Source organism: Sebastes umbrosus, chromosome 22, assembly GCF_015220745.1.
Source record: "Sebastes umbrosus isolate fSebUmb1 chromosome 22, fSebUmb1.pri, whole genome shotgun sequence".
NCBI classification, from domain to species: domain Eukaryota; kingdom Metazoa; phylum Chordata; class Actinopteri; order Perciformes; family Sebastidae; genus Sebastes; species Sebastes umbrosus.
The window spans coordinates 14805032-14819317 of NC_051290.1; the positions used below are offsets into that span (position 1 = coordinate 14805032).

General features: G+C 39.2%; 1 protein-coding gene across 2 annotated transcripts in view; it reads right to left on the reverse strand.

Moving 5' to 3' along the window:
* zmp:0000000660 (arf-GAP with Rho-GAP domain, ANK repeat and PH domain-containing protein 2) overlaps positions 1-14286 on the reverse strand; it is a 140685-nt gene that overhangs the window by 27259 nt on the left and 99140 nt on the right. For both annotated transcript variants that reach the window (XM_037758753.1, XM_037758752.1), the window contains exons 17-20: positions 10175-10277; positions 9384-9582; positions 1769-1832; positions 1126-1289 (exon numbers count right to left, since the gene is read on the reverse strand). In XM_037758753.1, coding sequence (XP_037614681.1) covers positions 1126-1289; positions 1769-1832; positions 9384-9582; positions 10175-10277 — 530 coding nt within the window. The remainder of the gene's footprint in view (positions 1-1125; positions 1290-1768; positions 1833-9383; positions 9583-10174; positions 10278-14286) is intronic.

Here is a 14286-nt window from a genome sequence, read left to right on the forward strand (position 1 = left end):
ACGCGCCTATTTGGCAATATTTCAGATTTAAACCTAGTGCTATAAGGGAACCATAACGTTAATGAGGTAATCGATGCAAGGAGGACGAAGCGGTCACAGCCGGTAAGCGCGGCGCAACGGCGCCAGCTAACTTTAGACCCCTGTGGCCCCGCAGCGAAAGCTGGATCGGAGAGACCAGACGCACATCCACCCGACGGTAAAGATCAAAATAAGCGCGCTACACATATTTGATCATCATCTTTTCTTGTAAAATGTCCGGTGTAATCGGTAACACCGGTGTTGTCACAAGTTTATTAACCGGTGGGAAAATTTACTTCACCGTCACAAACCCCTAAGTCACGCCTTTTCTTCCGCGACGTCGTGATGTCACCAAGTAACACATTTGCATAATACCTGCCTAGCGGCTAGTTCGGCACACTCTCAAACAAAGCTAGTTAGAGCGGAGCTGCAGTGGAGTCTGAAGAGTTTGGTTTGGTTAACCAATCACAACAGAGTGGGCCGGCTGACCAATCAGAGCAGATTGGGCTTTAGAAATTGTTAGGCTAATTACTTTCTACATATTTCAACATTTTTCTCAGTCTAATGTGTAGCTTCTGCAACAGCAATCGGCAGTACATATATTTCTATATAACTAAATTCCTTTATAAGGTAATAACCAACCTTACGGATGCTAAGCTGTGGGATTTAATAATGTTACATAAGCACATTTGAATGTAAATTGCAGGTGGAATGAAATTGTCGCTATATGGTATATTAACCTTTTGTACCACTTTACAGTTTCGGTCAGCGTTGACTTTTATTGCCAATCCCTCATTACATTGCATACCACTTATGATGCAACTGTATAAGTAGTAGTACCCTTTTGCATTTATCATGCACTGATAAAGCAACAGGCGCTATGCAAAGTAGATTTTTGTGTTGTGCAGTGCTCTGAAAAGTTGGACTACATTTTCTAAAAATATGGTGAAAAGAGAGTCATCATTATGCGAGACAACATTAGAAAGCATGAAATTCTCATCACGACACAGCATCACGCTCCTCAAGGGGGGAAATCATAATAATAGTCGTGCAGAAATATGTTTTTAAAACTTTCCTCTCCCCCCCCGTAAGTATAATGTAACTCACCATATTGGGTGACAAAAGCGATGCAACTGTCGACAACAATGGGGACGCCATTTTTAGTCAGCTGTTGGTCGCTGAGCGCCTTGCCATCTGTGCCGGCAGCCAGCGTGATGGCAGAGTGCCACAGAGCAAAGTCCATCTTGTTGAAGCCGTGGATGTAAACTGTTCTATTAAAGAGAGAGAGAGAGAGAGAAGTACACCACGATATAATTCCCAAGAAACAGTATGGTGGTTCATAAAGTTGTTCATATATTTGGGAAATCCCTTCTAAGTCATTAAACAAAACAACCAAAAGGAATTTTCAAAAGCGCTTCTGCAGAACAACCACCGGTTTCCCACGAGGGTTTCATCAAAAACACACAAACGAAGCGCAATTAACGGAGTAAGCACAAAGTCTCGTTGGATTACTCTAAAAGGGGAGACTAAAAAAAGTGTTGGCTTGTGTTACCGTCTCTGTAACTGAAGCAGGCAGTCTAGCGAGACTTTGATTACTGCGGATGGTTACAGTAGGTAAAGTGCATTCGGACTAACAAGACAAAGGCGAGATCAAAGCGTACGGCGTTGCATAATGCATCATGTTGTCGGATCCCAAATTGCGAGTTGCCAATTAGCACACCTTTTTTTTTTTTCCAAAGACTTGACATACCTTCCTCCCTCCACCATCAGCAGGACTTGGATCTTGTCCTCGCCCTCCGTATGTGTTGAGACAGCTGTGGGGGAGGGAGGGGCAAAGGGCAACAAGTTGTAGAAAAGGCAGCTTAAGAAACTGTGCACATTCAAAGAGCAACGCTGCGCTAATGCAAAGCAATGTGTTTAAGTCTGACATTTGCAGTTGTTCAATCTCGGTTAAAAGCATGAGTGGTTAGAAGCGTTCGCCGTAAAAATTCAAAATGCATTAATTTACCTGTCACTGAAAGGTCTCCGTTCTCTTTAAGCATTCATTTACTTTTTAAGTCAATCACTGCAAATCATACGCTGCACAATATGTCTCGACATATCTGACTATGGGCTTTTTCAAATGTGCAGACATATAGTGGGAAAGAAAAGTGAGGGAACAGTACAGTAAGTGGTGGAGGGGGCAAATGCATCCAATTGCAATCCATTTTCTTGTTGTAATGGGAAACATGGGTGTAGTTTGTGTGTCACTGACTTACTTAAAGGTGGTTTAAACAAGAGAGGGAAGTGGGGCATAAATACTGGTCAATGGTCATTAAGCTTCACATATAGTTGGTCGAAATGCACAGAGCTTTTACAAAAGTGCGGAATAAAAGTGTTTTTTCCTTAAAGGTCCCATATTATAAAAAAGTGAGATTTTCCTGTTTTTTTTATAATAAAGCAGGCTTAAATCCTATCTAAATACTGTGAAGGTATCGAAACACTCAATCCACAGGGAAATTCACACAGCCCGTATTCAGAAACTCTGTATTTGAAACAAGCCGTTAGGATTTCTGCCCATTTGTGATGTCACGAATATACAATATTTAGATCCTTGACACAATTTTGAACGTAAAATATTCTAAATGTGTCCCAGTTTATTCCTGGTTGCAGTGTATGTGAATGAGAAGTACACATGGACCCAAGCTGTTGACTAGCAATGTTAATGCAATTCTGTTGCAATTCCGTCAAAATGCGCTAAAACGGAGCGTTTCAGACAGAGGGTAAATACAGGTATATTCATGTCGACAGTATGAGGAAAATAAAGGTTTTTTTTAACATTAAAGCATGTAAACATGTTCTAGTAGAAACACAAAATACAAGTATGAACCTGAAAATTTGCATGATATGGGACCTTTAAAAAAAAAATTATTATGATTGTGAATTAATCATTTAAAAAATGTTGGCGGGTCCAAAAACAATGTTTTGTTTATCTCTGTGGAAGATATCTGACATTTGGTTCCCACTTCTAATAAGGTGTGACATCTAGTGGCTGAATGGTATCAATGTCATCAATAGCACCTTTAACACACCGCAAGAAAAGAAAAGTTCCTGCCATTCTTTATCTGTACAATATACATTTCTTAAGTAATAGTGCAAAGGATACAGAACTGAACTGAACTGAGGGGCTTGAAAGCTCTGCCATAATCTCTTCTGTGGGTTCAAGCAGCTGCTTGGATCATGGCAACAATCAAACAACAGAAAAAAGTACAAAAAAAAAGGCTCTGCAAGTTGAGTCACAAATCTCCAACCAACAACATCTGGCACTTTAATCTCACTGAAGTTCCCACTGGTTGTGCTCAAATAATGGATACATATGAAAGGAACCAGCAAAAAGAGAACAATCTGGATTTCAACCAAATAAACAGTTGACTTTTAGAGATTGGTAGCTAGCTAGCTATATTCACAATAACTAATTACTAGATAATGCAATACTTTGTCACAGTGGACACAAATGTCTCATGCTCTTCTTTGAGGGTTATTTATTGAGGATTTACAGGAAGAGGTTAACATTTTTGGAAATACGCTTATTCGCTTTCTTGCCAAAAGTTAAGGCCGCTACACACAATATTTTTTTATTCTAAATGCAGTACCTGTGAGGGTTTTTGGACAATATTTGTCATTATTTTGTGTTGTTAATTGATTTCCAATAATAAATATATACATACATTTGCATAAAGCAGCATATTTGCCCACTCCCATGTTGATAAAGGTATTAAATAAGTGGCGCATATCTCCCTTTAATGTACATTTTGAACAGATGAAAAATGTGTGATTCATTTGCAATTAATCATGGACAATCATTCGATCAATCACGATTAAATATTTGAGATTATTATTGATTGACAGCCCTGCTAAATACTAACAATACAGACATGAGGGTTGGTATCGACCTTCTCATCTAGCTCTCAGCAACAACGCAAATAAGCAAAGTTCTGAAAATGTTGAACTATTCTTTTAATCCTAGAATCGCCACATTTCTAGGAAACCCCAGAACCCATGAACTTGGGTTGACCTCACTCAAATTTGAATTATTGGAAGCAGCAATCGCATAAAAATGTATCCAGGGACAGAATTTGTTATGGATAATTTCCCAATCATCACATTAACTCGTTTGTTTTTCTATTTCCTCCACCAAATACCACGAATCTGCATCTGTTTCTCTAGTAAACACACTGATTAATTATTGGCACTGCCAGGGAAAATTAATTAGATTTAATAAAAGAGGATTGGTAAAAAAAATTACATAAAACAGTGTTATTTTGGCTAACAAGTCCTTTGCATGTTGAATGAAAAAGCAGAAACAATTAATCCCCAAAAGTCTCTCTTAACAAATAATTAGCTTTTTGCTTTCTTTGGCAGATTTTCAAGGGCACAGTATTTCATTCTGATCCAAACAACAAGAGAAGAAAGCAGAACTTCAGAGATTTATATTTACTTGAGAGAGGCTTATTAGCAGTGTTATCAGGTAAATGTAAAACACTTGTCATCACTGTTTGAACAAACACACAGCAATCCTCTTTTATCCATCGTACAGCTCAGTGGGGAATTTTTTTTATTACTTAATATGTTTGTGTGATAAGGAACTAAGTCTGCGGCCTTGTTCTCTCTATAATTTGTACTGGCCATTTTCCCTCTAAAAATCGGGGTGATTTAGAGGGCTGGTGCGTATTCCCAGTGGAAGCATTAAGGGTTGTTTATTTTGACAGGTATTATATGATAACTCATAATACTACGAGCCCTGTTGCCCATTTTTGTAGAGACCTGGGTTTGATTGCCAGCAGTGGTTCTTCTGGATCGAACCAAGTCTCCAAAGAACAAAACTGTCCGTGTTCACTGGTGGGAAGCAGTTGAGGGATCCTATGATTTTTTTTTTGTGTGATAGCAAAGCTCATATGGTATGGATGCATTTTCCTAAGGCTGTCCAGCAACACGTGTCAATTTCTGCAAAATTAAAACCGTAATAGCTAGAATATTCTTTTTTTTTGCAGCAGAAAGCTAAAGATTCTGTCTTTCGTGTCATCACATTGAACGTTCGTGATGATGTCATTATGTTACGTTACTTACGGAACGTATCAAAATGCCTTTGCACTCGATTTGCTCATAAAAATGTGTATACTGTATCTCAAAAACAAAAAAAAATGTGTAAAGTTCAAATAACTTATGGAGTGTTAAGAAATATTTCATTCATGTTTCTTTTGAATCAATGATTTGTGTTTATTTAGAAACATTTTATGAAAAAACATCTCAGATTTTTGTATTTTTTTAAACTTATGACACAATTTGAATACTTTTGTCAATTATAGTTTATTGACTGACATAATCTAGTAGCTTAGGTTGTGCAGATTTGAAGCATTTGTAAACAGTCCAAGAAATTACATCACAATAAGCAAAAATACCAATGTAGGCATTTCTATTGCAGAGCTCAAAGGGTTATGGTTATCGTTAATGTGTACTACAATAGATAGAAAAATATTAGTCTGATCAGGATTGGGTATTAGCTGTTACTCAGCATTACGTCGACTTCCAAATGAACATGAATCATCACTAACAGTTCTGAACATGTAAGCCGTGACTGCAATAAATCTTTAAAATCTTCTCAAAAGAGTGTAATTATACCTTTAAATGAACGTCAGTGTGGACACAGTGAAACGTAGCTATTAAATATGCTGGACCGCAGTCTTGTGCTGATGCCTATCTTCATTTTTAGATGATTGAGCAGAGCATTGGATTAACAGTTTTGCTTTTTTTCCTCTATTTAGCCACTGCCTTAAGAGAAATCCACTGAGATGATTGCACTGAATGAGTTCAAAGTTAACGTGCTTATCTTGTTTGAAAACCGTTCATTTTCAGAAGGTTCTGGGTGGGAAGGCTGATTTGTGCACTGTGACAGATTAATGATTATCCAACAGTATCTGTCATTTCCCCCCCACTCATTTTTACTTTGGTTGTAGTTATTTGTGCGGCAGACATCTTGACACAAGACATCACAAAAACATCAATCCTCCTGAGTGCACAGCTGTGCCCCCAAGAAGTCATTTTGAGAGGTGGTTGCACTCTTGTTCTGCAGGGATAGGATTCTTTTTGTTTGTTTTTAAGAAAGCGCTTCATAGACCAAGACGAATTAATACTGAATAATTAACAAAGATCAATGAAAAAAAAACGATAAGCTAAAGACAGTCAAAATGTTCCTAGACAAAGGGTTGAGAAAAACTGATAAATAAATAAAAGCAATTAAGGATAAAATGAATAAAAGCCAAAGAGTAGAGCTTTCACTTTACCTCCAGATTGAAAACCATTTAGTCGATTTTGAGAAAAAGATTTAGAAAATGATCATAACTCTGCCAGCCTGAAGTCACAAAAACCAGGAACAGACTGCATCACAACTTGCAAAGGACTCCTGATGCAGTTTTGAAGAGCTGCAACGTTGGAAACATGTCGTGATTTTAATTGAAAAGTGTATTTATTAAATCCCCTCACTGCTACACAGGGGCACCTTTCATGTGGTGGTGTCACTGCAGAGAAAATAACAGTTAATCCCATGTCACAGACTGTGATTCCTAAAGGGATCCTTTCACTGCTCCAGAACATACCATCCCCCCGCCCGACAAAACACAGTCCCTTCTGGCGCTAACGGCTCCTCGGCTGTGACAAATATGGTTTGAGAAAAGCCGGGAATGAAAATGAGCACCGCTGCAGTTCTTTATCCCGCCCAAGGTGAGAAGATGGGGCGGCACTTTGCGCGATTTGATCCACGTCGAGCTGTAAATGGATTAAAAAGATCCATTGATTCTCCCCTCCCTCTGTTCGCACATCACACTGGCGCAATCGATCAATCTGCCAAAGTATGTGTGAACTTTTGAGCCTTCCCAGCGTGACCACCAGCTTCCCTCTGCTGACTGTCCTTTAAAGGAACAGTGTGTAACATTTCGGGGGGGATCTATTAGCAGAAATGGAATATAATATTCTATGTTTAAATGAGTGTGTATAATCACCTGAAACTAAGAATCCTTGTGTTTTCGTTAGCTTAGTATGAGCCCTTCATATCTACATAGGGAGCGGGTCCTTCAAAGAGTATTTTGGACATAAAATGCTTATTATATTTATAATATTTCATTGTTCAACAGGCCATTTCAGTAGAATATGACAATAGAATAGAAATAATTTGGTTTTACTTTTGTACGCCACTTTTTAGGAGGACGTTTTACTTGCGTCCGGTAGTCGCTTTCAGTCCAAAATGGCGGAAGCTTAGCTTTGTTGCTGGGCGGTGATGTTGCAATGGAACGGACAATTGATTTTCACAATATACGTTCTTTGGGTCCGCTTCACGGAGTCCGCCATGTTGCTCCATCATGTTTCTACAGTAGCCCCGAACAGACAAACCAAACACTGGCTCTAGGGAGAGCCTTTTCACGTTTTTACGTTACCTGAAGGCCACCGTAGTTTTCCGACACGCTTATGAAACTGCGGTAACGTGAGAGGGAGAGTGCAAAACCAAGATACACTGTCGGACTTCCGTTGCTCCGGAAGTAGTGCTATTATGGTAAGGATGCTCTCTGAGCGAGGCGAACGGCGTTACCACGGTCTTGGAAATGGAGGAATGAGTAGAGGGGTACTCAGTTGGTTGCAATTTGCAACCGCGCCACTAGATGCCACCAAATCCTACACACTGTACCTTTAAATAACTGTTTTTTTTCCAGTAATGTGGAGATATTAGCAGAATGGATGTTAGTGGACAGCGGAAAGAATGCTACCATCATACTGTGGATATTCCAGATTTCTATCATGCTGAAAGCAATGTGAAGAACAGCTCAGGGAAATCTAAATCCTGCTTAGGCTGATGCTTGACGTCGCATTATATCGATGCTTACTGAGCTAATATTAACAGATCGTCTTCTCATGTACATGTCTGTGGCATCTTCTCACTCTAGTCCTCTAGTCTCCTGGATGATTTTTTAGAATGGAAGATTACGCCAGCCAGTTAGAGCAGAGATCCAACAGAAATGCGTAATGGTGCGAGAAGACGAAATGTCTTCTGACACCGGTTGCTTGCATGCATCCTCTGGCATCATTAAGTAATTGTAAATGCAAGTAGTTTGGAAATCACACGGTATATCAAAATGGTGAGTGGATTTTAAAAAGACAGAAATCTCAGCAGCTGACACTACCAACCATATTCAAGCATTTTTGTCTGTGAGATTTTAAAAACAAAATTGAATGCGTATCAAAAGCTCCACTGAAGCTATTTAACCAGGGATTGTTTGCTCATGTAAACTGTGGCGATTTGAGACAGAGCTGAGATAAATGCATTAACCAATTATGAGTTAAAAAATGGGTTTGTTACTCCATTAAAATAGTAAATCACGATTAATCGCATATTTGTTCAAAAAGTGTTCAAAAAGTATTTACTCTTATCAACATGGGAATGGGCAAATATGCTGCTTTATGCAAATGTGTGTATATATTTATTATTGGAGATCAATTAACAACATAAAACAATGACAAATATTGTCCAGAAACCCTCACATATTTTTTTAAAAGCTTTTGACCTGAGAAAACCAAATAAAAAGAACATGGTCACTTGCCTGCCCTTTCCTTCATGATAGAATGACCATACATTCCTTTAGAACGGCAAAATCTTCAGCTTTCCATCTGTGAATTTATCTTTTCATTAGCAGAACAGTTGATGGAGATATCGCTGGATAAAGTTCAGGGTTGCTGGTAACCTCTAGTCGCAGGTTGAATGAGAACTTTTTTAGTTTGGTTAAGTGATTCAGATTCATACGACAACGTTTTATTTTTTACAATAACCTTCACGGTTATTCAATCTGAGCAAGGGAGCTGATATTTGTCTGGTCTCTAACCTGTGACCAATCCGACTTAGTTGAAACTATAAGGAAACTAAGACACACAAGCTAATTCCCTTTATTATATTATAATTATTCCCATGTCTTAGGATTTTAAGACACTTTTAAGATTGATCTAAGACATTTTAATACCAATAAAGCCTTATTTTTAGGATTCAATGCCTTTTAAGACTTTTTTAAGATCCGCAGGAACCTTGTGAAAAAAAATACACTTTAAGTTTGGTGAACTTCCAACACCTGAATTTGCACCGCTGACCCTTTGCAAACCATCTTGACTGTGCTGACCTCTGAGGTGAATAGAGAGACTTTTGTAGCTATTATAACAAGCTGTGTCACACCATCCAATTTTTACAAGGAACGGAACTCAACTGTGCACACACGTTATCTGGTTTAACGAGGACCGCGAGTCGTAGCGAGAAGTGGAAAAATAATAATGTAAAAAAAAAGCAGCGTGCTTACTGAGCTCCTGTAGCTGTTTGAGCTGAAGGACTTCCTCCTCTCCCTCGTCTTCCCCTGAGCTGAAGCGCAGGGCCGAGCCTTCCAGCGTGAACCAGCCCACCCTCCAGTGGTACATGTCGTGGCCTTCTTTGTAGTGCAGTCTGCCGATCAGCTCGCCATCCCTCTGCGCCAGGCCCTCGACTTTAGACGGGACGAAGCACTGCGAGTCGCACGAAGAAGAGAGGACAGGCGAATTAAGAACTTTTAACAGCATGAAACTTTTTTTTTTTACCGTGGTGTGTCACCTCAAAACAAAGTGCAACAGAACTTCTTGAGGATAAACAACCATAGCTCAAGTACATTTCCATTCCTACCGCTCGGCTCTGTCTGGCCGTTGATTCAAATTGAAATACGGAGGCGTGGAAGGCCTATGATCCAGATGGAGAGACATATGGACAAATGCAACTATACGGTCCTCTATCTATGACTGGGTTTCCTGGGATTGAAGAGATCAAAAAAGGCAATAGGGGGCATATTTATATAGGGTGTTATTATAAGATCCTGGCAGGGAGAGATAGTACGACCACTTGTCTTATTGAAGGAAGCGCAGGCAGCGCGTTGGGCTCACCGAGGACAATGTGTGCGCGTGTTGCAAAGTGGCAGAGTGAAGCGAAACAAAAAGTACGGATGTGCTGTACTTCTGCTGCACATTCACACAGTGTCTTCTTTGTAACTTTAAGTGAAAAACAAACTTAAAAGGAGGCAGTGGAAATAAGTGTGTTTGTGTGTGTGCTGTATGCAAAGTGTGTCACCTTTGTTAGCGCCTGGATCCAGTCATGCTGCGTTTCCTGTGTTTCAGCTCCGACAATCAGTGCTCGCTCTGTCTGCAGGTACAGCTCCACGGTAAACACAGCCCTGCCAGAGACACACGGCTCACTATTAGGTATCTGGAATGGAAAGTGTCCTCACAAACACACACACACACGAAGCAGGAAGCAAGCACCCAAATCTGTGTACATTTGCACACATACAATTAAAAACAGACATGACGACTGTCTATGGGACACACGAGTTTCCACGAAATAAAAAAGTTTGGAAATATGCAGGTTCGTCTTGTTTACATGCTCACCATTAATAGTAAATTATACTGTTTTAAAAAAGGCTGTAGATGAGACACAGGACACACCAACAACCATCAGTTGACACAAATAATTTTAACAATTTCCTGACTGTACTGCATCTGGACTCTTCAATCGGTCATTTCAGCCAATCAGCCATCAGATGATGACGGTTTCAAACGGTCAACTAGAGCAGTGGCTCATTTTGGACAACAAACACAAATGTACGCACATTTTAAACAGACGAGTGTGACTGGTTGAGTATTTGACTTGTCTTAATTTATTTTGAGTTGAAAGGAAAGGATGCCTGAAGTATTGTTATCACGATACCAAAATGCTGACTTCGATACGATACCCTGCCAAAATATCTCGATTCCGATAATGAAAACATACATCGGCAAAAATAAAAAAAAACATCAGGAAAAGTAATCGAATAATAGATGATAGAACATGGAACTTAAATCAATTTTTCTAATCATTAAAAATGTTAAAATGTATTAATTGAAATGAAATGGTATGCAGTAATCAGATGTCCCCTATACTTTGTGATTTCTTTGACAGTTAATTTTATATTTACATTTATTTTTAATAATGCACACATATTTACATTTCATCTGTATTCTTATTTCTGTTTTTCTCATAACTTCTCTGTGTTTATATATATTTTTTGTAAAATGGAACAACTGTAATTTCCTCCCCGGGGATCAATATCACTTATTAATCAGTGTTTAATAAGGCTTAATTTTTTTGTAAAACAATGCCCCATCATCAGTAACAGTTAAGGCGGAGACTTTAACGCTTTAAGGCAACTTGTGATTTTGGAGGTCGTCACAGGCTCAGTTTTAGAGAGTGAGGATACTGGTATCATATGAAACTAGAACGTAAGGAATCCATTGGTCCAAACATGTCATACCAGCTTGTCGTGAAGGGGGTTAAATAACGCTACAAACTTGGGGAGGAAAAACTGGCCATTTTCAAAGGGGTCCCTTGACCTCTGACCTCAAAATGTGTGAATGAAAATGGGTTCTAAGGGTACCCACAAGTCTCCTCTTTACAGACATGCCCACTTTATGATAATCACATGCAGTTTGGGGCAGGTCATAGTCAAGTCAGCACACTGACACACTGACAGCTGTTGTTGCCTGTTGGGCTGCAGTTTGCCATGTTATGATTTGAGCATATTTTTTTATGCTAAATGCAGTACCTGTGAGGGTTTCTGGACAATATCTGTCATTGTTTTGTGTTGATAATTGATCTCCAATAATAAATATATACATACATTTGCATAAAGCAGCATATTTTCCCACTCTCATGGTGATAAGAGTATTTAATACTTGATAAATCTCCCTTTAAGGTACAGAACAGATAAAAAATGTGCTATACATTTGCGATTAGTATATATACACACACATACTCTATACACACATATATAATTTTCTGTTTAAAATGAAAATATTTATTTATTTATTTTACACAGAGGATGATTAATAATATAATTCTCTATATTTCTGTTTATATTAACATTGTATAGCACTTATTGAATCATATTTCTATATATTCCTAGTCTATTTATGTGAAGAGACATTGACATTTTTTTTATTGAGATGCAGTGCTTAGAGCAGGCTTCTAATGTAACATAGTTCAGATCACATTCACAGTTTGCCTTGAAACTGTCATGAATGTGCTTTTGTGTGACAGTCAGTCAGTCAGTGACGAGCATTCACACTCCCCTGGGTTATGAACAAAAAAAAATGTATGTGGGCATTAGGTTATATACACACACCAACTATATAATCCTTCAAAATAAAAAAAAAAGGAGCATGAATGCACTCCCACACTCATTCATCCAGACACACTCGCAGGCAAAACCGTTGCTGTCGGAAGCAAAAAGGCAGCTATTAATCTTTGTTGGTCTTTCTCCTCCTGTCGTCTCTGCCTCCACCTTCTCTCTCTCTGTCTGCCTCTCTCTCTCTCTCTCTCTCTCTCAGCGTGAAGGTACAGAGGTCAGAGTATCACTATCTTAATGGTTTGAACACACTGCCAAGCGGTGGCCTCGTTTCCACTGGTACGCTACAGCGAGGGAGACTCTAAATGCTATACAGCGATGGGTGTTTAAGGTGGCGTGTCACGGGGGTCACGGCAGCAACGAGTCTAACTCTTCGTACATGTGTCAGGGGAACAAGCGAGACGCGGGTGTTTGTGTGCCCTCACGTTTTCACCCCCACCCTCTTCTTCTTTCTCCACCCTCCCCACCACCCCTTCCTTCTCTTCGCCGGCAGGTGTGCAGGCGCTTGTTAGAGGAAGTCCCAGAGGGAGAGCGAGGGGATGGAGTGGCGGAGGGGTGCGTCGACGTGCCGGGCAAATGGTATCGTAAAGACAGAAGGAGAAGACGGAGGGGTAAGAGATGAACGCTGCATTATGAGGGTCCCAGAGGGAGGGAGTGGCTGGGGAGAGGGAAGAGAGAGAGACAAAGACAGAGAGAGAGTGAAAGGTGTTGAAACAATAGCGTGCTGAGTGACAGAAGAGCTTGGGATAACACACGGCCGTCATCGCACAGGACACATTTTTGTACTGCATGTGTCTGCAATTATAAATGGTTTCAACTCTCTGAACATTACATCTTTTGTATGAGATGCTATAAATCTTTTAAGTACTTGTTATTTTTTGTTTATTTTATCCAACTTTACGCAGGAAATAGTGCACTACAATAACGTGGTTACTGTCAAGTTTGCATAATACACACAGTGATCAGATTCCTCCCTTACCTAATACTGTAATGTCGAACCACACTGGCATATTTGAGGTGTATTCGTGATGATCTTTTTTTGGTTCCGAGCATTTGTACTCACAGTGTAACTCTGTCATGAGAAAGCATACTGGTTTTCCCATCCTATGTGTGCACTTAATGAATTCCCATGACAGTGACAAATATTGAAAAAAAGACTAGGGCTTTCAATCCATTAAAATATCTATCGTGATTAATCATTAATTAAAATGTACCTTAAAGGGAGATTCATCAAGTATTTAATACTCTTATCAACATGGGAGTGGGAAAATATGCTTGCTTTATGCAAATGTATGTATATATGTATTATTGGAGATCAATAAACAACACAAAACAATGACAAGTATTGTCCAGAAACCCTCACAGGTACTGCATTTCGCATAACAAATATACTCAAATTATTACATGGCAAACTGCAGCCCAACAGGCAACAACAGCTGTCAGTGTGTCAGTGTGCTGACTTGACTATGACTAGCCCCAAAACTGCATGTGATTATCATAAAGTGGGCATGTCTGTAAAGGGGAGACTCGTGGGTACCCATAAAACCCATTTTCATTCACATATCTTGAGGTCAGAGGTCAAGGGACCCCTTTAAAAATGGCCATGCCAGTTTTTCCTCGCCAAAATGTAGTATAAGTTTGGAGCGTTATTTAGCCTCCTTTGCGACTAGCTAGTATGACATGGTTGGTATCAATATATTCCTTAGGTTATCTAGTTTCATATGATACCAGTATCTTCACTCTATTCAAAACTGAGCCCACTGGAACCTAAAAATCGCAAGTTGCATTCATGTGTTAAAGAAATTAGTGTAGTTAAAACGATTTTTCGCTAACACCTTATTATTGACCATTTATAAAATATAAGGCTGAAAACAAGACTAATAAAATAGCCAATACAATTTAAATGAAACGTAACTTACTGTTCAGCTGTGGAAACAGATTTTCAGCCTTATTCTATAGAAGTTTTACTTGCAGTCAGACTTTCAGTTCAATTATTGTGGATAAGAACAGTATTGATCTC